General features: G+C 48.2%; 2 protein-coding genes across 5 annotated transcripts in view; one reads left to right on the top strand and one right to left on the bottom strand.

The window, feature by feature from the left end:
• Nucleotides 1-2,394: 2,394 nt before the first annotated feature.
• On the top strand, nt 2,395-11,680 carry C1H4orf3 (chromosome 1 C4orf3 homolog). Its single transcript, XM_066360163.1, is given in 7 exon segments — nt 2,395-2,460; nt 5,296-5,336; nt 5,338-5,469; nt 9,545-9,669; nt 9,838-9,977; nt 10,038-10,344; nt 11,544-11,680. Coding segments are annotated over 6 exon segments (807 nt in total). The 3' UTR covers nt 10,341-10,344; nt 11,544-11,680.
• Nucleotides 11,681-12,896: 1,216 nt separating this feature from the next.
• USP53 (ubiquitin specific peptidase 53) overlaps nt 12,897-22,420 on the bottom strand; it is a 47,188-nt gene continuing 37,664 nt past the window's right edge. For all 4 annotated transcript variants that reach the window (XM_066384402.1, XM_066384392.1, XM_066384411.1 and 1 more), the window contains 2 exons: nt 18,934-19,030; nt 12,897-17,471 (listed from right to left, as the gene is read on the bottom strand). In XM_066384402.1, the coding sequence (XP_066240499.1) occupies nt 16,487-17,471; nt 18,934-19,030 (1,082 nt within the window). In that variant the 3' untranslated portion in view covers nt 12,897-16,486. The remainder of the gene's footprint in view (nt 17,472-18,933; nt 19,031-22,420) is intronic.

Here is a 22,420-nt window from a genome sequence, read left to right as displayed (position 1 = left end):
TCTATGTGGAACAGGCCCCGCTCTGATGACCAGGACTCAGTCCCGTGCAGTCTCTGACACAACCAGCCGAGGGCGTCATCTCCCTGGAATTTTTTTTTTTTTTTTTTTTGTATTTTTCTGAAGCTGGAAACGGGGAGAGACAGTCAGACAGACTCCCGCATGCGCCCGACCGCGATCCACCTGGCACGCCCACCAGGGGGCGACGCTCTGCCCACCAGGGGGCGATGCTCTGCCCCTCCGGGGCGTCACTCTGCCGCTACCAGAGCCACTCTAGCGCCTGGGGCAGAGGCCAAGGAGCCATCCCCAGCGCCTGGGCCATCTTTGCTCCAATGGAACCTCACTGCGGGAGGGGAAGAGAGAGACAGAGAGGAAGGAGAGGGGGAGGGGTGGAGAAGCAGATGGGCGCTTCTCCTGTGTGCCCTGGCCGGGAATTGAACCCAGGACCCCTTGCACGCCAGGCCAACGCTCTACCACTGAGCCAACCGGCCAGGGCCCTCCCTGGAATTTAGTTCAGTCCTCTTTACAATGAGGCGACTGGACTGAACAATCTCTGAGTCCCTTCCAGTGCTGAGACTCCGTCACCCCTGGACAACGCTCAGAGACCCTCCTGCACGCAGCCCCTGTGCCACCTGCCCCAGGGCAGTGCTGTGGCGGCAGAGGGTGGGGACAGGAGCTCCCGCTAAGTTTCTCGGCACACCGGCTCCATGGGCGGGCTGGGCTCAACATTCAGCTGTCCTTGTACTGAAATCCTCCAGACGTTTTCAAACAGGAGCCCTGCGTTTTGGTTCCGCACAGGGCCCTGCAAGCTACATACGTAGCCGGTCCTGCTCCTATGAGCTTTCTGTGACTACCTGTAACATCGATTCTCCCATGAGCGACTAGTGGCTTGTAGGAAGACATCTGCGGGCCCCTGCAGAGAGGTGACCAGGCGGGCAGGCGGGTGGGGAGGCTGTCTGGGCAGGTGAAGAACAGACACTTCCAACTGTTAGGAAAGGCTTCTGACCCTCAGACGAGGATGCTTTCTTCCTCTCAACTCTAGGGTAAGACTGCCACCTACTGGTCACGGGTGAACTCCATCAAGGGCTCCCACGTGACACAGGTGCATTTCAGAATCAGGCTGGATGTACTACATTCTTTCAACTACGTCTCCAAGGCTTCCTCAGTTCCAGCTTCTAAACCAACCAGAGGTCATACAAAGACCCCTTTCCTTGTGCTCCTGAACAGTCTCCTAAAGCAGCTTTTATACACTGTGTGTTTATTTAACACAATCTGCGTGCCAAATATCAAGACGTCAATGTCAGAGGCCACTGGAAAGACCCTGAGGTCAGTGAGATGCCATCTGATAGACTCACACTCCTGGAGCCCACTGTGAGAAGAATGTTCAAAGGGCTTTTCTATTCATCACCCCTCTCCACTGAGCACCTCCCTGGGACAAAGGGTGCCCTGCAGGCCTGCCTTCACCAAGGTCTAAGTCACCAGGAAGAGAAGGGAGGCCTGAGACACTGTGCAGTAACTAGGGGCAGGTCTCTGGTGAAGGGAAGAGAGTGGCAGAAACCTAGGACGTCCTCCCGCGGTCACGTCCCCAGAGTAGGTGTAACTGGTTCTTGTAAGATAGCTCCAATACACTGAGAGCCAAAGAACTGCACTCCCCCTCTGTTCACGAAGAAACAAACGGGAAGTGCCCAAGGCTGAATGCTCTTTCTTGGTTTTGCTTTGGAACATTTTTTAGACCAGATATTGAGCTAACAGGGACATCAAAGGACATGAAGGTGACCCAGAACATCTTCACGTCAACATGTTCTTAGAACAGGAAAACCTGAGAGTGGATGCAGCACTGCATACCCAGCCCCCATTGTCACGAGCCAGCGTGACTCCTAATTTCCTAGGTCGCAGGTGGGAACGGTGGAGGATTAGAAAATAAACACAGAGAGGAAAAGGATAGGTTCAGAAGTCTTCTGGTAGCTGATGGTCTATCAAAAGCATCTGCACTCCCAAAAGCTTTATTTTTATAGTGCAAAGCAAAGTCATTTGCAAATCAAAGAAAGCTCAGATACAAAGTCACATTTCTGAGGCAAACCAAGAATTCTCCCAAGTGCAGAAAAGCGCCCACCATGCATAACATCTTAACTTCACAAAACAAACGGTAAAAAGAAAACTGCCTCCAGTCTCTTCAAGGGGCATGGGGGATGGGGCGTGTGGAAACCATCACAGCTGACACGGAGCTGTGGGGAAGGGCATGTAAACTGCCTACACCAACTTCAACAACCAGAGGCTGTGGGGAAGAGCTCAGCCCTTTGGCTTAAGTCTTAAACGGCGAGGACTTTTCTCAACTTGCAGTCCCCCACACCCCACAGGGTGTTCATCCTGCATCCCCACAGCGCAGCCAGCGCATCAATGTCACACCAGGAGTCGGTGCTCCATCTGCTCATCTGCCGCCAGCTGTCGGCGCGCTCTCCCTGGGTGAGGACAGTCTTAGGTCTGCACACCCCCCCCCCCCCCCGTCCCTCTAACACAGTGTGAACATTAATCACTGCAGCTGAGTGACTACGGGGGCGAGCTGGCAGCCAGCCGCTCAGACAGCCCACCCCACCCCGCACCCTGTTCTGCCCCCACACATGCAGAAGCTCCGCTCAGGGGGTGAGCCCAGCTGGGCCCTACACACAGACAGCCCACCTGTCCACTCTACCTGCAGGGGAGCAGGACAGATCTACTGTGCCCACGAGCCTTTTGCTCGCCTCGGCTAGACCCGAGGCCAGAGACCGACACTGAACAGGAACAGGCAGAAGCACCGTGATGAGCATCAGAGAGCAGGGAGGTTCTCCCAGAGACAGGTGCCACCACGTTTCCCATCAGCCTCCCCCTCACGTGCGGGCTGTGTGGTCTTCCCTGAGTGCTCTAAGAGGCTGGTGTCCCCCCAAGGTCCTTCCATCCTTATTTCCATTTGTAACCAGACATAGAAAGGCCAATTTCCCAGGACCTACAAAATTGTCAAAACACAAATTGGCTCCAAAATACAGAAAATGGTCAATATGAGTAAATAAATGTGTTGGCCGCAGAACAGCACTCACTTGGATGAAGCCAAGTGCAACTCTCTCCACCCTAAGTGGTGTCTCTAACGGCCAGACGCTGTTCAAAGTGCTTTACAAAAAACCAGCTCATGCTAATCCTCGCAACTCTGTACAGTAAGAACTGGGCCACTGTCAACAGCCAGGAAGCGGCTGAACCAGGATTTGAACCCAAGCCGACTGGTTCTAGAGCATGTATGTTCTACAGTCCAGTTTTCATTTTAATTAACATGGTTATGTAGTTTGAAATTTTCTCGCAAAACAACACCCAGCAGGTTTTTATCGAACGTTAAGCCTGGGCTACCGATGGATACACAGTGTATCTGGGGGGGTCAGGGGGTCCCACATACATCTGTTAGCTCTGACGGTGTACAGTGCCGTTCGAGTCTCATTTTCATCCTGACCTGTCTAGTTGTTGCACCTGTTACTGGAAGCAGGGTAATGGAACGGTCAGCCATTACCAGAAGCTGTCTGTTTCCCAGGTCGCCACAGTCCACGTCTTCTCACAACCCGACTCAGCGCCGGCTCTGGGGTGGTAGCCTCTGACTATGCGCAGGGTCCCGACAAACTGGTTTCAAATAGTTTCTGCGTATTTCTCAGTGTTGCTGTGGAGGGACAGCAGCCTGGAGCTGCCCACGCCACCGTCTTGAACATGGGTCTCCCAAGGTGACTTGCTGACACGGCGCTCCCCAGAGTAGAAGAGTAAAATAAATGTTCTCCAGCAGGGATGTTCACAGAGAGGCGCAGAAGAGCTGAGCTTCCTGGGAGTCGCGGGGCCCCAGGAAACGCAGGCTGGAAGCTCCTCATTACTCACCATAACTGGTACCTGGGCCCTTGCATCAGAAAGAGCTGGATAATAATCTAGGCCTCATTTATTTTCTAACTTGTTCTAAATAAAAACAAAAACAACTTTCTTCCCAACTTCCAATGAACACATTTTCATTGAAAAATACTGGGAAACAGGAAAAAGCACAGAGTAAACTGATCTGTGGCCCCTTCCCAAGACATAGCTGTTGGCAACCTGCTGGTGGTTCTCACGTGTGTGGAGAGAGCCTAGTTGTGGTGAGTGTGTCACTGACGGCGGTGGCCGCCTGGCGTCCATGTACCTCTCATTGTCATCCTGGATTGCGCCTACACTATACTGCCTGTCCACTTCTGGAGGCCTGTGACATAATTTCACAAGAGAAGACACGCCATGGACTGACCAACCTCCGGTCTCCACCCTCCATGACTGTCCCTGAAACACCTTTCAATAAAACAAAAGCAGGTTGTTTGCTCTGCTGATGGGCATAATGACATCTCAAGGTTGTGGATTTCAACACCTCTGTCACCGATGCCTGCCCACCAATTAAGGCACCTGTGCCCTTTGAGTTGTTTTTAAACTTTAACAAGCAGCAGCATGCCTGCTTTATTTTAAAATAAAATCTTTTATGGGACCTTAAACTGTAAAATAAGTAAGATTGAGCTCCAAGGGCTGAGGTCTGTGCGTGTGTGACCAGGCAGGGTGCAGAGGGCAGAAGTTCATCCACAGCCAAACCTGCCTGTGAGTCCCCACCTGTGATGCCCCGCGGGCCCCAGGACAGCTGTGTGAACATCCCGTCACCCTATGCGATGTCCTGGGTGGGCGCTCCTAATAAACAATGACTACTGCATCTACATCGCTTGTGGCTCTGCAGACAGTGCCTGACGCTCTCCTGGAATTAAAGACAAGAAATCCAAAAGGAGGGGGAATGGATTCCTGCATATCCGTGACCAGTACTTGAGAAAAATCTGAGAAAGTACCCCTGGACAGTGCTGGAGCTTTAGTGGGGTCATTATACCACTATGGGTATCGAAGAGATCATTCAACAAGTATTTTTTGGACAGGCTTATATCAGTGGTTGCAGAATATGACAAAACATAATTGAACACGTATTTAATTCCCTCCACGTTCAAGGTACTGTTTGAGACACTGTGGAAACCACACAAGATGTTAAAGATACAATTGCCCTTCTAAAGAACGTGATTGCTCTCCCAGGGGACACAATTCACATAACTTTGTTCTACAAAAGTGAGCCAATGCACCAGACACTATGCTAAGAAAATGCTATTTTTTTTTTTTTTTTTTGAGCAGAAGATAAGAGAGATTTCGAAAAATGACCTGTCCGATAACAGCCTCGTCAACAGTTGGCTGCTACTGAGGGGAGGATGTACGGGCTGACGAGGAGGGAGGGCGCAGACACGCCTGCAGGACCTTCAGAAGATAAGCTCGTCCCCAGGAAGAAAGCGGGACACAGGGCGTCGGAGACCAGTTGAACCTCAGTTTTCTGCAGCTGGCGTGTCAGACCCACCGAGCATGGAGAAGTGGCTGTGAGCGGCAGCGGGGAAACCTTAGGAGGCTGCATTCATATTGGGAAGGGGGCGGGTAAGGCTAGGGCAGCTGGGGAAGCTCCCAGTTGAACGAGAACCACCTGCACTAGGGCCACGGGGCCAAGGCCATGCTGGAGGCAGAAGAGATGCTGCTACAAGCAGCAACTTGTTATGACAGTGGCACTGCTCGCAAAGCAAGCTGTCTAGGTGCATAAAGCAGTCACGACAGAGGGGAACTCAAAATGGAGGGGCCTCGGCTACGTGCAGTGAGCAGGCTGTCCAGAGACGCCGACAGCCCGGATAGAACCAGCGGCGGCGCCAGGCAGAGATCCAGCCTCTGTCCGGGCTGCAGCTGTGCCCGGGCCCACGCAGGCCAGTGCCCGTGCCTCTCCGGTCAGTCTAACGCTGAGCTCTGGGGTGTGAACGAGGACCCAGTGACTCTGTCAGCTGTTGATGGGGCATCGTCCCACATACAGGGAAGAAAAATGAACCCTCAGAGGGGGCTGGGGTTTAAAGAGATTGTTTTTTAACCCTTCTTTTCTTTTTTTACATTGAATTTACTGGGGTGACACAGGCTAACAAATTTGACATCACATCATCTGCACACTGTGTTCACCCCCCAAGTCAAGTTTCCGTCCATCACCACTGACCCCCCCCGTACCCCCCCTTTACAGCTGTCAGAAACAGAAAACCAGAGCTGCCCCCCCCCCCTAGAGAACCAGCTCCCGCGTCTTCCCAGCCAGTCTAGGTTTAGAAAGGGCTAGACCAGGACTGGCTCTTAGACACCGGCTTCGGGCCCCGCAGGGCAGTAGGCATGTGACAGGAGGGAATTCTGACCTTCTGTAGACTTCTGTTGAACGCCCCAGGGTCCAGGCGGTGCCATCACTCCTTGTTGCCAAAACTGCGGTGAGGAAACACTCCCTTCACCATGCAGCCCCTGCGGCACTAAAGATGGGACCCCACGGATTCACCTCCAACTGTGGGCTATTCCCCCTGCTCACTGCCCATGGATCCACGGGGTGGGCTGAACGCCCTCCAACTGGACATGGCGCCGCACAGCGGAGAGGATGCTGAAAACGGCTTGGCTTAGCCCTCCCCACGGCACTCCTTTGTGGGCCAACGCGGACCACGAGCCCATTTTATAGCAGAAACAAACCACTTCTTTCCAAAAGCTCTGGGGTGTTCACCAGTATTTCATTCCCTGGACCACCCCCAGTCCTCAGGGAAAATACAACCTAAAACTCTAGGCATCAGAAGACTTGAGGAAAACTGTCAAGAAACTGGCTTTACTGGCCAGAAGCATGACTGGCAACCCTCATAAAAATCTGCACTATTCCAAACAGAAGACCTGAACCAGCCCCTTTTGAAGAGTGTTGGGTTGGTTGCCCTAAGCCTCCCATTCCTGGATTCAGTGAAGAGTATAGACAGCCAGCTGGGGACGTCGTACCCCAGAAGTAGACACGCTCATGAAGCAGACAGCTTTTCCCAAGATGACAGATCAAAAATCTTCACTTCCAGCTACCTCCTCCCTGAGTGGGTCCTCCGGTGCCCAGAGGGAAATAAAAAAAAAAAAAAAGGAAAAAAAATCTTTCTTTAAACAAAGCTTCCCCTTTCTTTAGCCCAGGGGTCCCCAAACTTTTTACACAGGGGGCCAGTTCACTGTCCCTAAGACCGTTGGAGGGCCGGACTATAAAAAAACTATGAACAAATCCCTATGCACACTGCACATATCTTATTTTAAAGTAAAAAAACAAAACGGGAACAAATACAATATTTAAAATAAAGAACAAGTAAATTTAAATCAACAAACTGACCAGTATATCAATGGGAACTATGCTCCTCTCACTGACCACCAATGAAAGAGGTGCCCCTTCCGGAAGTGCAGTGGGGGCCGGATAAATGGCCTCAGGAGACCGCATGCGGCCCATGGGCTGTAGTTTGGGGACCCCTGATTTAGCCATTTGTTAAAAGGCTGACAGGAACTTGCTTGTCTCAATCTATCCACTATGGGCTCTCCCTCATACTGTGTCTCACTCTTAGGAACTTGACCCGGTACAGTTTTCTCAACAGGTCAAGCACAGACCAGACACCCACCTCTACCAGTTTTCCAAACCCTGGCCATGTTCAGTAATTGACCTGATTGCTGGCTATGTCAACATCTAGCTCATTGGAAGGAACAACAACAACAAAATACCTAATTTTAGTTCCTGCCGTGCAAGTACCTAGTGGACCAGCTCCAGAAAACGGATGCACGGCAGGGTGTGGCATCCACAGCCAAGAAAATGTCCCTCTTTTCCTTCTGGTGAGCCCATGGAAAACGAACACACACAAATACTTTTAAAGGCTCAAGGACTGTCTCTGCTCAGCTGAAGACACTGGAAGGGAATTTCCCCCTCTGCACTGGAATCAGCCCAGAGGCTGGGTCTTTCCCAGGTGACGCACCCAGGCGGCCCTGCCACCACACCTGCCGCCTGAGTCCACAGGTAGCACCCTCAAGCCTCTCAGGAAGGTCACAAATGGCCTGAGCACAGACTCATGGTATGGACACTTGCCACATCACTGGTTGTGACATCTTACTCACAAGCCACTCTTATTAACCTTGCGTAGCTCAGCGGCTCTCTGAATTCACTGCCAAAGACCAAAGGTTACGTATGAGTAGACCAGAAACCTGGACTCAGTTGGTTAGGTAACAAAACCAAGTCCGATAGCTTAGCCCTTCCGTTTTCAGGTATTTCACAACCTGGGCTGCTCCCACAGACTGACAGGAATATGCAGAGGATGGAGACATGCAGATGCCAACACGCTGGGTGACAGACACACCAATGCCCACCTGGTGGGTCACAGTTCCTTTCTGATATTCTCTATAAGCAATACTGGTCTTTTGGGATAAGGTAGATCAAGGGTTCCTACCTGGATGGTCAGGATGACGTGGACTCGGATTCCTGACACCCTCTGTCACCAGTTCCTCCGCCCTACCTACCAGCCAAATTACAAACTTGGGCTCTTTTGTTCTTATATTAGTGGCACATAAAACACGCAAGATGAGACGTTATAGAACACCAGCTTGTGCCTCGTGGTCCTAAGTTGTTTTCAGTACCGAGATCCCTTTTCCCGGGCCTTGGCGCTCATCAGTTGGAAAAGGCAATTCTAACTCTTCCCAGGGTAACAGAACAAGTGTCCGCTATTGTTGTGCAAAACACAGGGAGCTGTTCTGTCAGGAGCGAATAGTGTGCCCTCTGGTCAAACTTGCCTCGCCCGGACACATGAACAGCCCAAGAGGGAGGAACTTGTGCAACCAAGAGCGAGGAATGCTGCCTCTGTGGACTCCTCCTGGGACAAAGAGCTGCTCGTCTGCCCCTTTGAAGGACAAGATAAATACAATACTCTCTATCCACTCAAAGAGCCTCTGCCATTCTACAGAACTGATCCGTTCCTAGGATGGGAGAGACAGATTTCACGTGATACGGGAAATGTGCTCAGATTGGGGATGTTCTGTTTACTCGTCCTCACTCTAATCCATGCTCTTCTCTCCCTCTGTAGATCCCCCTGCCACTCGGCCACTGACCCAATCCTTCCATCCACAGCCACCAACACAGCTGCCCTGTGACATGTCCGGGAATGTTTCTGGCAGGGGACAAGGAGGAGGCATTCAGAGCATTTCACCCCAGCTGTGCCACTCTGGCAGACTATTTTGAATTCAGCGCACGCCCTTGAGAAACAGCAGGGGCACGGAGGGCACTCAGACCTTTCCTTTTCTTCCTGGAACAAGGAGATGAGGTGCCCTTCCTCGCCCAGGAGGAGCAGAAACATTCTCACCCGCAGGCGTGTGGCATCCAGACGAGAAATCTGGACAAAATAAACCCTGCATCTGCGAGACAGACGTTCTCATCTGTCTCGGTCCACCATTTGCCACCAGCAGCCCCAAGCCCTGGGTCTTAGTCTGTTTCTTGGGGAAGAGGGGTGAACGCGTTCTGCTCCGGTCACCTCCTCCGGTCGGGGTACTCTGTGAAGGCTCTCGTGCTCGTGTTCCAGATGAATATAAACTTGCATGCGCTTCTCCTGTGTGCACCTGTCTTATGTGGCTTTTAAGTCTGGGGACCCACACGGGGCTGGGGGTTCCGCTCGCCCAGGGCGGCCACCCTCGGGCCGCTGCCAACTGGCCACAGCGGACACGCCTGCATTCTCCCGGGCACGGCCCCTCGGGAGCTCTCGCCGGCACTGATGACTGGTCCCCGTGTATACGTCCACGGGGCACGTGCGGCATGGCACAGAAGGGACCGCAGCCAGCCTGACACCCTGGCACAGCGACCCTCAAGGAGCCCGGAACAGGACAAGAGCGGCGCCTGGGTCGGGCCGGGCCGGTCCCCGGTGGAACCCGAACTCGTTGAGCAAGGGGCGTGACGGAGACTTTCGGTCCGCCCAGAGAACTCCTTCCAGGGAAACCTGAACGGCCAGCTGTCTGCCCGGCGGCGCAGGCGGAGAAAGGGCGAGCCGTTCGCCCGGCGCCACGCTTCCTGTCGGCGGACAAGGAAGCAGCGGCCGCGGGCGGCGCCTGCGCACTGGGTGGGTGGGTGGGTAGATGGCCCAACTTCCGGGGCGCGGCGCCTGGCCGCGCATGCGTAGGCGGCCGACCTCGGTCCGTTTTCCGGCCCGGGGAAGGCGGAGGTTCGCGAGCTGCTGGGCTTCCGGCGGGGGCGCGGCAGGCGGCAGTGCGCGATGGAGGGGCTCGCGGCGGCGGCAGGAGGCGGTGCGGACGGGCCCCGGGAGCGGCGAGGCCCGGGCGACGCCGCGCCGCAGCCGAACCACCAGGTGCGGCCGCAGCCCGCGGCGGCCCAGCTGCCCAAACACTCGTACTGGCTGGACCTGTGGCTGTTCGTGCTGGTGGACGTGGTGCTGTTCCTGTTCGTCTACCTGTGGCCGTGGTGAGCCTGTGAGCGCGGGCGCTGGGGCGCGGGCACCTGGACGGGCCCGGGGAGGGGTACGGGCGCGGGGAAGGGCGCGGGGAGGGGACCGGACCCCGTCTCTGCCCCTGCCTGACGTCTGGTACAAGACGGCGGGCTGTGTGCCGCGCCCTCCCTGGGCTCGCAGAGCTCCCGCCTCCCACCCGTGGGGACTCGGGTGGCCCGGGTGCAGGGGGTCCGGCGGGGCGGCTGTGCCGCCGTCTGCGCGCCATGTGGGTGCGGTCGCCCGGGAGGACCGCGCAGGGGCCTCGGGGCCGCGTGCACTGATTTCGGGAGACGTGCTCGTCCTGCTCGGGGCTCGGCCGCCCCTGTCCACGCGCTCCCCACCCCCGCCCCGCACACCAGTGCGCGAGTTACGGAGCCCCGGAGGCTCCCTGGGTACTTCTGAGCTCTCCGTCCCCATCGCCGCTCAGAAGACGGGGCGGCTGCGTGGGGGGAGGCGGCCAGAGGGGCGCCCAGGGGGAGCAGGGGCGAAGGCGGCGCAGGTGGGGACAGGGCCTTGGGCTTTGCAGGGGGTTGTTGATTCATCACGCTTGGGGGCTGGAGCTCGTGATGGACAGCAGTGTCTCCCCACCTTGGCCCCAGTGTAGGCAGAGATTGGAGCGTCAGCTCGTATCGGAGGCTCCTTCGCCTCAGATTTAGAGTCCGGCAGATGAGGGAGGGAGGGGTGGCTGAGTGCTGAGGGTGGAAGAGTTGGGTGTTTCTATAGAATCCACTGCCCGGCTGTCTGTAAAGGGGGGAGTGTCCACTCTCCACTTTTCTCTGGTACAGACTTACCTCAAGTACAGTGACTTTTTTTTTCATGACCTGAATTTTCATCTCTGGTAGGAAACAGAAGTCTTTTGATGAATAGTACTTTTTTGTTTTGTTTTGCCCTTCATCACAGTAACGGGATTACTATTGGGAGGAAGAACGGAGGAAGGAAAGGGAGGAAAAAAGGAAGGAGGAATGGACAAAGAGAGAGGGGGAGGAAGGGAGAAAAGGAGGACGGAAGGAGAGCAAGGAGGAGGGAAGATAAAAGAAAGGAAAGAAGGTGTTTTTTGCTCTTAGTAATATGTCAGTCAGGAGTAGGCAAGTGACTAAGACAGTCATTTCCAGAATTTGGCATAAAATATAGTAGTATGGAAAGAAAAAGGAAATACTGTTGACAAATACTCGGTTTTTACAGATGACTGCCCAACACCTACATTAAGACGTTGATTCCTGGGACTGGATTCCGAAAATGACAACTTCTTAAGCAAAGAAGACAGTTGTGCAACAGAAGAATTTCAAAGTCTACAAGGACTTCCTTTCTTTTTATGCATTCTTGACTCACGTGGGGACTGTTTTAAATGGGTAACGATCTCAGCTCTTCATAGCTGAGTTCTTTAAACTAGAGACTCTTTAATACAGGTTTTAAAACTTTTTTCAAACATCTGATGGCTTTTTACAGAAGCTGAATTAAAATATTTAAGAGACTCTTTAATACAGGTTTTAAAACTTTTTTTCAAAACATCTGATGGCTTTTTACAGGAGCTGAATTAAAATATTTATGCAGAAAAATGTAGTGTATTCATTAAGAACTCCAGTAATGTCCTTAACATTTTAAGGGTTGTCCAGGGTTTAGTATGATGCGGATAATATTGTGAGTTAATAAGATGAAGTATCTATCTAAAACTAAATTACTCAAAAGCTAGGGAAGGCTTTTGAGAAAAGGAGTTAAGAGCTATACATAAATGCAGGTCTACACAGGTTGGTTGGAAGAACCCAGTTGACTTTTCAGATTGAGCGGGCCCCTGCTGTGACTGCCAAATTAGTGTGATCTTAGAGAAAGGATCTAACAGCCAGTGTTGGAAAGCTAGAGTGCAGGGACCCTACTCCAGCTCCCCCCCTTCCTTTTCAGCTCTTCAACTCCCTAGAACAGGATGGTATGTTTCAAACCTTTCTTAGTATTGGAATCGCATTAAGAATGCATGTGGGGCCCTGGCCGGTTGGCTCAGTGGTATAGCGTCGGCCTGGCATGCAGGAGTCCCGGGTTCGATTTCCGGCCAGGGCACACAGGAGAAGCACCCATCTGCTTCTCCACCCCTCCCCCTCTCCTTTCTCTCTGTCTCTCTTCCCCTCCCGCAGCCAAGGCTCCATTGGAGCAAAGATGGCCTGGGCACTGAGGATGGCTCCGTGGCCTCTGCCTCAGGTGCTAGGATGGCTCTGGTTGCAGCAGAGCGATGCCCCAGATGGGCAGAGCATCGCCCCCTTGGTGGGCATGCCGGGTGGATCCCGGTCGGGCGCATGCGGGAGTCTGTCTGACTGCCTCCCCGTTTCCAACTTCAGAAAAAATACCAAAAAAAAAAAAAAAAAGAATACCTGTGGCCAAAACATGTTTTGTTTTTATAATTTCTGTTAACTTACAACTTCAGCAAAGTCAGCATCTTGACTCATTCAACAAATATTTGAGTACTTAGTATGGGCTGAGTATGGCAGTGCACAAAACAAAAATCCTTGCCTGCATGGAGCTTACCACCTTGATTTTTTAATCTAAATATTATATGTTAAGAAGAACTCACACTCTAGGAGTGCTCTGCTGGGATTTAATCAGAAAGTTCCCATTCCTGGAGTAGTGATAGGCCTGTCAGACGCTCTTCCTATGATATAGCATATGTTCTTTTATATAAAAGAGTGGGTGACATCTGATATGTGTGAATTGCCTATGTGTTTTGGGGATACTTCCCTCCCTTTGAATCGGGACATAGATCTGGTAAACTATGTCCTCTGACTTCTAGAAAGTCAGTTGGGGTTACAGGGAATCTGGGGCTGATTCTGGAGGCTGCCTGTTGACTGCCAGGTTGACAATTGTGCCTTCAGGGCACTGCTGCCATCTGTAGAAATCCTTTTAGGCAGAGGTTGAGAACTGCAGAGCTGGGATTTCCTTCGTATACCAATCGCTGTATGAACTGTTTCTGTGTTGCCTGCTGATAATTTTGTCCAATAAATGTTTATTGCATAGCTAATTTTGGCCTGATCCACACGAGATTGTAACAGGACATCCAGTTTTCATACAGCTTAATGTTAGTCACACACAAAGGCTTATGATCCATACTGACTTTCTGAGCTTTTGTAAACTCAGCCCGCGACCACAAATATGGAATATTCTGAGCATGTCTCAGCCATGGAAGATGGAGGGATCCTACTGCTCAAGTCGGACTGTCAATGGCACACAAAAATGGTGGCCGTGTGCGGGTTTGAGTCTTGGCTCCAGACGCTAAGAACGACCTGCCACTGGACTGCCCCTCAAGCACAGCCACCACCCACAGCAATGGCATCTACATTTCCACACTTCTGAGACCTGAGAAAAGCTAGCCAACTCTGACAAAAACAAAGGCATCAAAAGAATTAGCAGCAGTGAGTTTCATCTGGTAAATTTCACAAACTTAATTTCTTATAAGTAAAATGATTGTTTTAATAACCATTTGAAAGGAATTGGCTGATAAGCAGTTGTGAGGAGGTCTGTCGAGGTCTGTTAACCCGAAAACCTGGGGATATCAAGTGCCCCATGTACCTAACCCCTGAGCAACACGGGTCTACATGCAGAGACCACAGGGTATTAAGGGTAAGGGCACTTAATGTAGATAGTGCTCTAGGATAAGGGCCATCAATCTGAATGACTGAAAAGAATCAAGACTACCTCATGACGTGCAAGTTGTACGAAAGCTCAGGTCTCGGTGTCATTTTAGCAGAACACGAGCTTTCACAGGACAAGGACAGAGCAGAGACCCTGCAGGCCACAGCACCTACTTCCTGTCGGGCTCTTGACAGAAAGTGCCAGCTCCTGTGATAACATTTTATGATTGGTGATAGTCCAAGTACCCCTGAACTCTGAATTGACTTACATTTCTCATAAAATACATAATCCACACCGGGGAAGAAGCTGCAGTTCATGAATGCAAAGAACAGTCCAACCATATCAACTTACAAGATCAGTTTATCTGAAAATGAAATCTGAACTGGAGAAACTGATTTCACATGAAAACAATATCTGGAAGACAGGTCATTTTGGGCACTACAATTGGTTACATTAATTCAAAAGTTATAATAAGCTTGTAACTGGAAGAAAACACCTATAAAAATAAATGGGCACCCTAAAAATAAAAATATTACATGTGAATTACTAGTTGCTAAAGATGCATTCAAACTATCTTTGGATCATTGCATCAACAAACACATGGTTCCTAGTCTGTTAGCACTAGCACATGATTCAGGAGGTTTTCACTGGACAGTACTTTAAACAGCACAAACTGGACATTTCTAGTTGATGTTGGCAACTCAATTGTGAGTTGAAAATACAAATCTATGAGATTGCTGTTAAATATCAGAAATCAGTTTACCTATTTAAAATAATACATTTCACCTAGACATCTTGACCAAATAACAGCAAAAAACCTACACACACAAAAAAAATTTAACTATTAAAAATACTTGAAGGAAGCTCATTTTCTAGTACTTTGTTATAAAGGCAATATTTATATATGCTGATATTTCAAATACAACTTTACAAAGTTTACAGTATTTACAAATGTTCCATACTAAAAGTTATGTTAAAAAATAAGCTTTCTTAAAAGGTAACATTTCATTGAATTCAAGTATATTTCTTTAGAAGAGAAAGTAGTATCAGTGTTACAGTAAGAAATGCCTATCAAAAACTTCTCTTGGTAGAAGGTAACTTTGACCAAGATTTGGTAACTGGGAGAAGTTAGACTTGCATAAGTAATGACTTGGTTTTTCCAGAAGTATTTTTAACCATTTACATTTTGGAATATTTTAGCAAGTTGTGAAATGTCAAAATATTAAATTTAATAGTTTATAGAATTATAAAGTTATATCTATAAACTTGATCCATTGATAAATTCAAGGAAAATTTTAATTCTATAATTCTTAATTCTCTGGAGTGGATAATATAAAGCTAGTCTAAGCCACAATAAGTTTACTAGCTTAGTACAAAATAAAATAACCACCAACAAAATAAGGCAATTAAAGTAACATTTCCACACTTGTAAGGTCATCATAGTAATAATGGAAAATTCCTTTATTTTGTTTGGAAATAAAGCCCTCTTGATGAAAGCAGTTAGGGTACGTGACATTTCATTCAAGTCAGACCCTCTAAATGGAAGGCAGAAATTTCATCTGGAAACCCAGAAGGATTTTTAGATTCAAGAATCAGAGACTCAGCAACCTGGGCTGTCAACCTACAGACAGGTAAGATGATGGCAGGGACAATGTAGGTGGTCACAGCAAGACCCCCAGGAAGAGGGTACTAGGGTCATTCCTAACCCTGGAAATGACCAGCCCAGAGTAAACCAAATCAAAATAAAAACCTTTCAAATTTCATATAAAATTAGGGGGAAAAAAGTATAACAAGATAAATAAATATACTACAGTATTTTAATCCATTTCCGCTTACTTGGCTGAAGTAATGTCTGGATACATACAAGAGTCACAGGCCTAATTTAGGTCAACCAGGCATTCTGGAGATTAGAGTCCTAGGGGCAAGATTAAGTTCCTTCTGTTCTGACCTTGAGAACTGCATTTTAAAATTTCTTCATCATTAAGGCTTTTTCCCCCAGATACTATCCAAATCATGGGTGGGTATCTTCTAAGACACTTGAGATCGTGAGTAGCTGACTCTCACAGCAGTCAGAAGCCAGTGGGCGAAGTGTTCTTTTGGCTCCCCATGCGAAAGTGCTTCATACAGCAAGTCCTGCTTTGATGGCACACAGTACATCACCTGGCATTTCTCGGCGAGCACAGGTTACCAGTCTACATACACGAGGACTGGTTAGTTGAATTCTCAGGGGTCTACTAACCACAGAATAAAGGGACAAATTCCACTTCTAGTCAACTGCAGAGGATGTACGTTTTACATACCCCCATTTTCTATTTTACGAGGCACGCCAAGACTATATCCAAAGGGATTTCTAAAATACCCAATAAAGTGTCACAAAGTAAAAAGATATATATGCTGTATATAGAAAGTTGGTGATTGACGACTTCAAAATGCCGCAATTTTCATTTCATTTGGTCAGTGGCTCCCCAGTCTGTGCGCATGGCCTCCGAGCGTAAGGCTGCCGGTGTCATCGTCTACCGATTACAATACACACTAGGTTTCTGTCTCTGTTCTGGAGGGCAGTGTGAACCCACACTGTTCTGTAACACAGGCTCTTGCCCTCTCTCACTTGGAGATCCCGAGGTCTCACCACAGACGCCCAGGCCCCCTGGGAAACAGAGCCTGGGCCGCTGATGGTATTTCAGTCTATATGTATCAGTCATGCAGCTATCAACCGAAAAGTAGGTGGTCAGCGCAACTGTGTCGCTGGGACAGGTAGAATCAGAGTCTGTTTCTGGCTGGCACGGTGCGGCGGTGACTGATCCCACATCTGCCTGAAAATCGCGGGTTGAGGAGCTGGGCGGGGAGTTCCGTGGGGCACCCACGTGCTCCCTCCCTTGAACCATCTCCTTGAGTCTTTCGTCCTTCGCGTGCCTGATCAGCCCGGAATCCGGTCCTGACGCTGCACAGATACTGTGCTTCGGAAGACTGGCACTGGCTCTGGGCACCTCGGCAAGTCTGCCGTCGGGGGCGGAACCGTTCTTCTCTGACTGCGGCACATTGGCTAGAATGTGTTTTTTTGGCGGCAAAGGGGGCGGTAGAATCTGGCAAGTGAGTTTTGGCACCTGACAGCCATCGGATTGGCTGGTCGACTGAACTCCACGGCCCCTGGGGGGAGAGCTGGAGCAGCGCCATCCCATCACGGCCGGCTGCGGGAAGAGGGGGACAGTTTCTGGCTTTACCCCCGCACTTCTCGTGTGTGAGGGCCACATGGAGGACAGGGAGGCGGCCTCAGCACTGTTCACTCTCGTTCCAGAAGCAGAACCATCATCCGTGTGAGAAAGCAGACCAGTTCTCTCGGCATCTTCTACACTTAGCCACTCCAAGAACTGGCATTCGCTCATTTTTTCAAGGTTCTGTTCGTTTGGCTGGGGGGGAGGCTCTCTGGCTGTGTGGTCCCTGAGTGCCCGTGGGCTGGACGACGGGAACAGCTTTCCACTGGTGTCCTGTACGTGGGGCCTGGAATAGAAAAACAGAACGGAGCTGCGCCACTGTGTGCGAGCAGGCAAAACCGGAGGGAAAACAAGCATCTGTCCTGCCAACCTTCCACTACAAAATTTATTATTTTTGCAACATAACAACAGAAAGGAAGTTTTTGAAACCATTAACATTTTGCACTCTCTGACCCTAAAATCTTCATGCCAGAACATATATGAATGCTTACCAGAAACACCTATAATTACCAGAACCAAATTCCTAATGAGAAATGTGATTAAAAATACTAGCTTTGGCCTGACCTGAGGTGACACAGTGGATCAAGTGTCGACCTGGAACACTGAGGTCGCTAGTTCAAAAGCCCGGGCTTGCCTGGTCAAGGCACATATGGGAGTTGATGCTTTCTGCTCCTCCCCCTTCTCTCTCTCTCTCTCTCTCTCTCTCTCTCTCTCTGTCTCCTCTCTAAAATGAATAAATAAAATCTTGGAAAAAAAATACTAACTTTGGTGTTGGGGGAGGTGGAGGAGAGGAGATGTGAGAGATTTGGTGATGGGGGGAGACTGGACTTGGGGTGGTGAACACACAATGTAGCACACAGATGATGTGTTACATACACCTGAAACCTGTGTGGTTTTATTGACCAATGACACCCCAATAAAAGCAATAAAATATTTTTTAAAAGAAGAAAAGAAATAAACTAATTTCAACTTACAAACTCTGAATTTACATGTATTTGTGATAAAATCACGGATTTAAGATGTTACAAGCAAACACTTTAATACCCTAAAACACCAACATTACAGTTTATAGTAATAGAGGTACTTTAATTTTGACATATAAGAATAGTATGCTAATTTAAAATAATATAATCAAGAGGGCCTCTATTTTGGTAGTAATTAAGTTCTAAGGTGAAGATAAACGATATCACACTACAAATTGTTGTTCCTCATCTGATTATCTTTATTGTGTGAATTACATGGAATTCGCACACAGCAGAATGGTGGGAGGAGCTGACACCTGGCTAGGGAGACAGGGAGACAGGACGGACTCTCAGAAGTCAGCTCCATCGCCTTGGGCAAATTACTTAATCTAAGCCCAGAATCTCCTCTTTTGTAAAATTCCATCTACTTCGCAGAATGCTATGAGGATTGGAACAACTGTGTTGTACCTGTGGGCCCTCTCTCCGTAGGTCTACGTCCTGCTAGTGATCCTCGATGAGAGAGGCAGCACAGTATTGCAGGCCCATTGCTTTCAGAGTGGGAACATGTATTTATGCCTTTCTGGTATAAAAAGAGTTCCTAATACATGCATTTAAGGAAAGGATTTAAATGAGAAAGCAATCCATGAACAACTAGGGCGCCACATGAAGAACTGATGCGTCTCATCTCTCCCTCTACCCATCTGTCTGTCCCTATCTGTCTCTCTCTCTATGTCACTGTCACAAAAAGAAAAAAGATTTTAGTTATTTTCAAATATCTTTCATTACCTCTTCATCAAAGGATTTTTTATCTGTAGATGTGATTCTGGGTAGAACTCATGAGATTTACAGCCTACTTCCAAGTTCTTGAAATCTCTTTTAAAGCCTAAAAGGGGAGAAAAACAAAATTTAAATTCTTGCAACGAACAAATAAACACAAACTAATTCTTCAAGACTCGGCTCAAATAAAAACTCTTTTTTGACTGACCCTTTTATATAAAACGAATGGCTCTTTTCCCAACTGGTGGTCACCTGAAAAGGCCAGCAGTGCCCAAATACTGCTACTCCTGCTTGGTCACTTAGACCCACGTTCCATGACAGGAGACCCTTTGCTGAGGAAGTGGAGGAAATCCCACATGCGAGGACAGAGGGCTTGGGCTGAAGTCTGGCGTCACCACTGGCCAACTTGTAACTTGAAGCAAGCCTCCCAACCCCTTACAATCTCAGCTTCCTCACACGTAAGTAACGAGATGATGGTACTGGTCTTACCTGCCTCCCTGGAGCATTAGGGACGGCATCTGACGGATGGGACAGGGGATTATTATGTAACATGCAAAATGTCACCCCACCAATAACCAGCTACCCTACCCTGATGGCTGCCTCAAGTTGTAAGACGTGGACGGTGATTATTTTACTTAATCTCGACAACTGAACACCATTTTTACTCAAAAAGGCAACACACTGGATTATTCGGAGTTGGTTATTTGGCAGAAATTTTCTTGAAAATTAAAGAAGTGAACATGTGGCTTTGAGGCAAACCACGGGCAGCATCTCTCGCCAATGATGAAATTTAAGCTTTCAGATGAATGTAAGGATTTCAGAAAACTTGAATCCACAAGGAGTTTCCCAGCTTCCCAATAATGATAAAAACTTTCTGCTAATATTGGTGGTGATATTAACGAATGTGGTTTTCAACAAGATCTGTAAAGTAGCAACAACTGAGAATACAGAGATGTTATAAAATCATGTATGAGTAAAGTAAATCATTCTTTAACTGAACAAATACTTAAAATCGTCGGTTTTAATGCCTAATACAGCAAATATTGGCATATACTTATAGAAACGAAAGGTCTTTGAGGCCCTCAATATTTTTAATAGTATAATAACATGAGGTTAAAAAGTATGAAAACCACCACTGTTCCTGGCTGAAAAACAGCCGCCTTTCTGAAATCTGCCACAGCTCTTCTGTCGGACAATCCCCCTGTTACACCCATGGCAGGGAGGTGACCTAGCAATGCTGCGCAGCTGGGAGGTGGCAGCAGTCACACCACCAACCCAGGCTTCACTCCAAAGCCACAGCGGTCCCCACCCCCACCCCTAGGAGCTCTCAAGCACAGATGCCCCTAAAAATACAAGGTCACTGAACAGAGTGTCCACTGGACCAGGCCATTGTTCTGGACAGCAAATGACAGGACACACTCCAACGTGCCGATGCCCACGGAAGATAACAGCATGTATGGCATTAGTTTGACTTTTTCCAACTAACTGCCTATGCTCCGTACGATTCTATTAGGATTGGTCTTCCTGTGTTCTCCCAGCTTTAGGACAACGACCTTTTTTCATCACTTCCTTTTGTCTCAGCTTCCACTCTCTCTCAGCTGAGGAGCAAAGATAGGACCAAGCTGTCAGAGCAGCAACCTTCCCGTTTAAGCAGCACTAGGGAACTCTACTGTATATGCCCTTTTGATTATCCCTCCGTGGATCTTCTGGGTATATTTTTTAAAACTACCCTGTCACTCAAAATTCAAGTGGAATCCATAATTGATCAAAACATCTAAATCTTTACCCTATCAAAAACACTGTCTGTATTTGATTTTGATCAGGTTCTGCAAGTTAAACCTTGAAGCAATTTCTAAGACCCAAGAAAATAAAAGGCAGTGTAATTTATCCCAGAAAGTCTTAGTTGCTTGTAAGGTTGACACACTGCCTGAGGCTTGAAAACTAGGCCCCTCTCTTAACAGTTGATTAAAAAAAATGTGTGTGTGTCTGTCTGTATGTATATATAATATATATACATATATATGTGGATATATATATGGATATATATATCCATATATATATATATAATCAAATAGAATCTTAGTAATTTTTCAATCTTTAAAGCCTAAAAAAAACTGTAAGTTGAAGTTACATTATAATTCTCTACCCATTCCAATTTTAACTTCAGAATGTTTTACTTTTTTAACTTATTCACAATGTCAAGTTTAAGACAGTCACAAACACAAAGGAACAAATTCTGAATTCTTTACTTCTGGTAAAGTATCCACACAACTGGCAGCAGGAGGCAGCAGAGGTTTTGTAAGTCTGCTTGAAATTTTAATATCACTATGGCAAGCATTCAAACAGGTGGCTTGAGTTCAGAATTCCAGCTAACTTAAAAATAGATGTGTTATTTTCCCATTCTGCTGACACAGACATCCACGTGTCTTTACTGGGAATTCTGGATCCAGGTTCTTTGCGGATCTAAAATAGGCCTATTTTAACACTGGGTGCAGAAACTACCTCAATGTCAAGGCAAAAAGCTTTCATTAATAATGCTAATTTGGATACTGTATACAAAGGAAAAAAAAAAACCCAAAGCCCAACAGTCAAGAAATCAAATACACTTCATCTGAAGGGCAGCCCAGGCCTAGTTAAGCCTAAACTGCACAGCTGGCGGGGACAGTGCAGTCCCCACTCACATGGCGCAGGGAGACTTCAGAATACAAGGGCGTTACAACAATGACAAAGTCTGACCCTCCAAGAGCAGTAACATCCTTAATTATGATCTGACTTATAATAACAATACATTTAAATAAAATCCGAGTGCTTTAGAAAGACCACAAAGCTTTCACTGTTGGCTAAAATGGACCACATACCAAGACGAATGGGTCCTTGAATAACGGCTCTCAGGCAACTAAATTTCGGGATGGAACAGAAGAAAAAGGCAGGAATCAGTAACTTCTTTTTCTCACTGGCATTATAACTTAAAGGAGAAGCAAACACTGCGATGTTGCTACAAATTAACTTTCAATACTGAAAGTTTATGGTTTAAAACAAAAAAGACTCAGATAAACATGGGGTGGTGTGTCTGGCTGCAGAGACAGAGAAGGCACTGTGTGTTAATACCCTGCCTCTCCATAGTCTGTGAAATGCAGAGAAAATAAACTTAGTATGCACAGGAACAAAGCCAACTGCTAGAAGCACCTTTCTCTAGAAACACTTCATAATGAAGTTGTTTTAAATGAATACACTCTGCAGTTTGCAAAATAAAATAATCAACTTTCTAAAGTACATGTGGAAACTCTTTCCAAGATTTAACAATATTAAGTGTAGTCTACTTCACTTAACAAAGTTTTAGTAGTAAAAAATTCAGGGAACTAACCGATATTTTGAACACTAACTTGTTTCACTGTTTTTTCCAAGATCCAGATTCTCAGCTTGAACTCATCCTGACTTACACCATCAGTGGAGACTGCCGAGTACTGCAGACCCCCAAGCCAAAGGCAAGAGCTTC

This window comes from Saccopteryx leptura, chromosome 1, assembly GCF_036850995.1.
Source record: "Saccopteryx leptura isolate mSacLep1 chromosome 1, mSacLep1_pri_phased_curated, whole genome shotgun sequence".
NCBI classification, from domain to species: domain Eukaryota; kingdom Metazoa; phylum Chordata; class Mammalia; order Chiroptera; family Emballonuridae; genus Saccopteryx; species Saccopteryx leptura.
The sequence above is the reverse complement of the archived record's forward strand: the minus strand, read 5'-3'. Positions and strand labels throughout refer to the sequence as shown.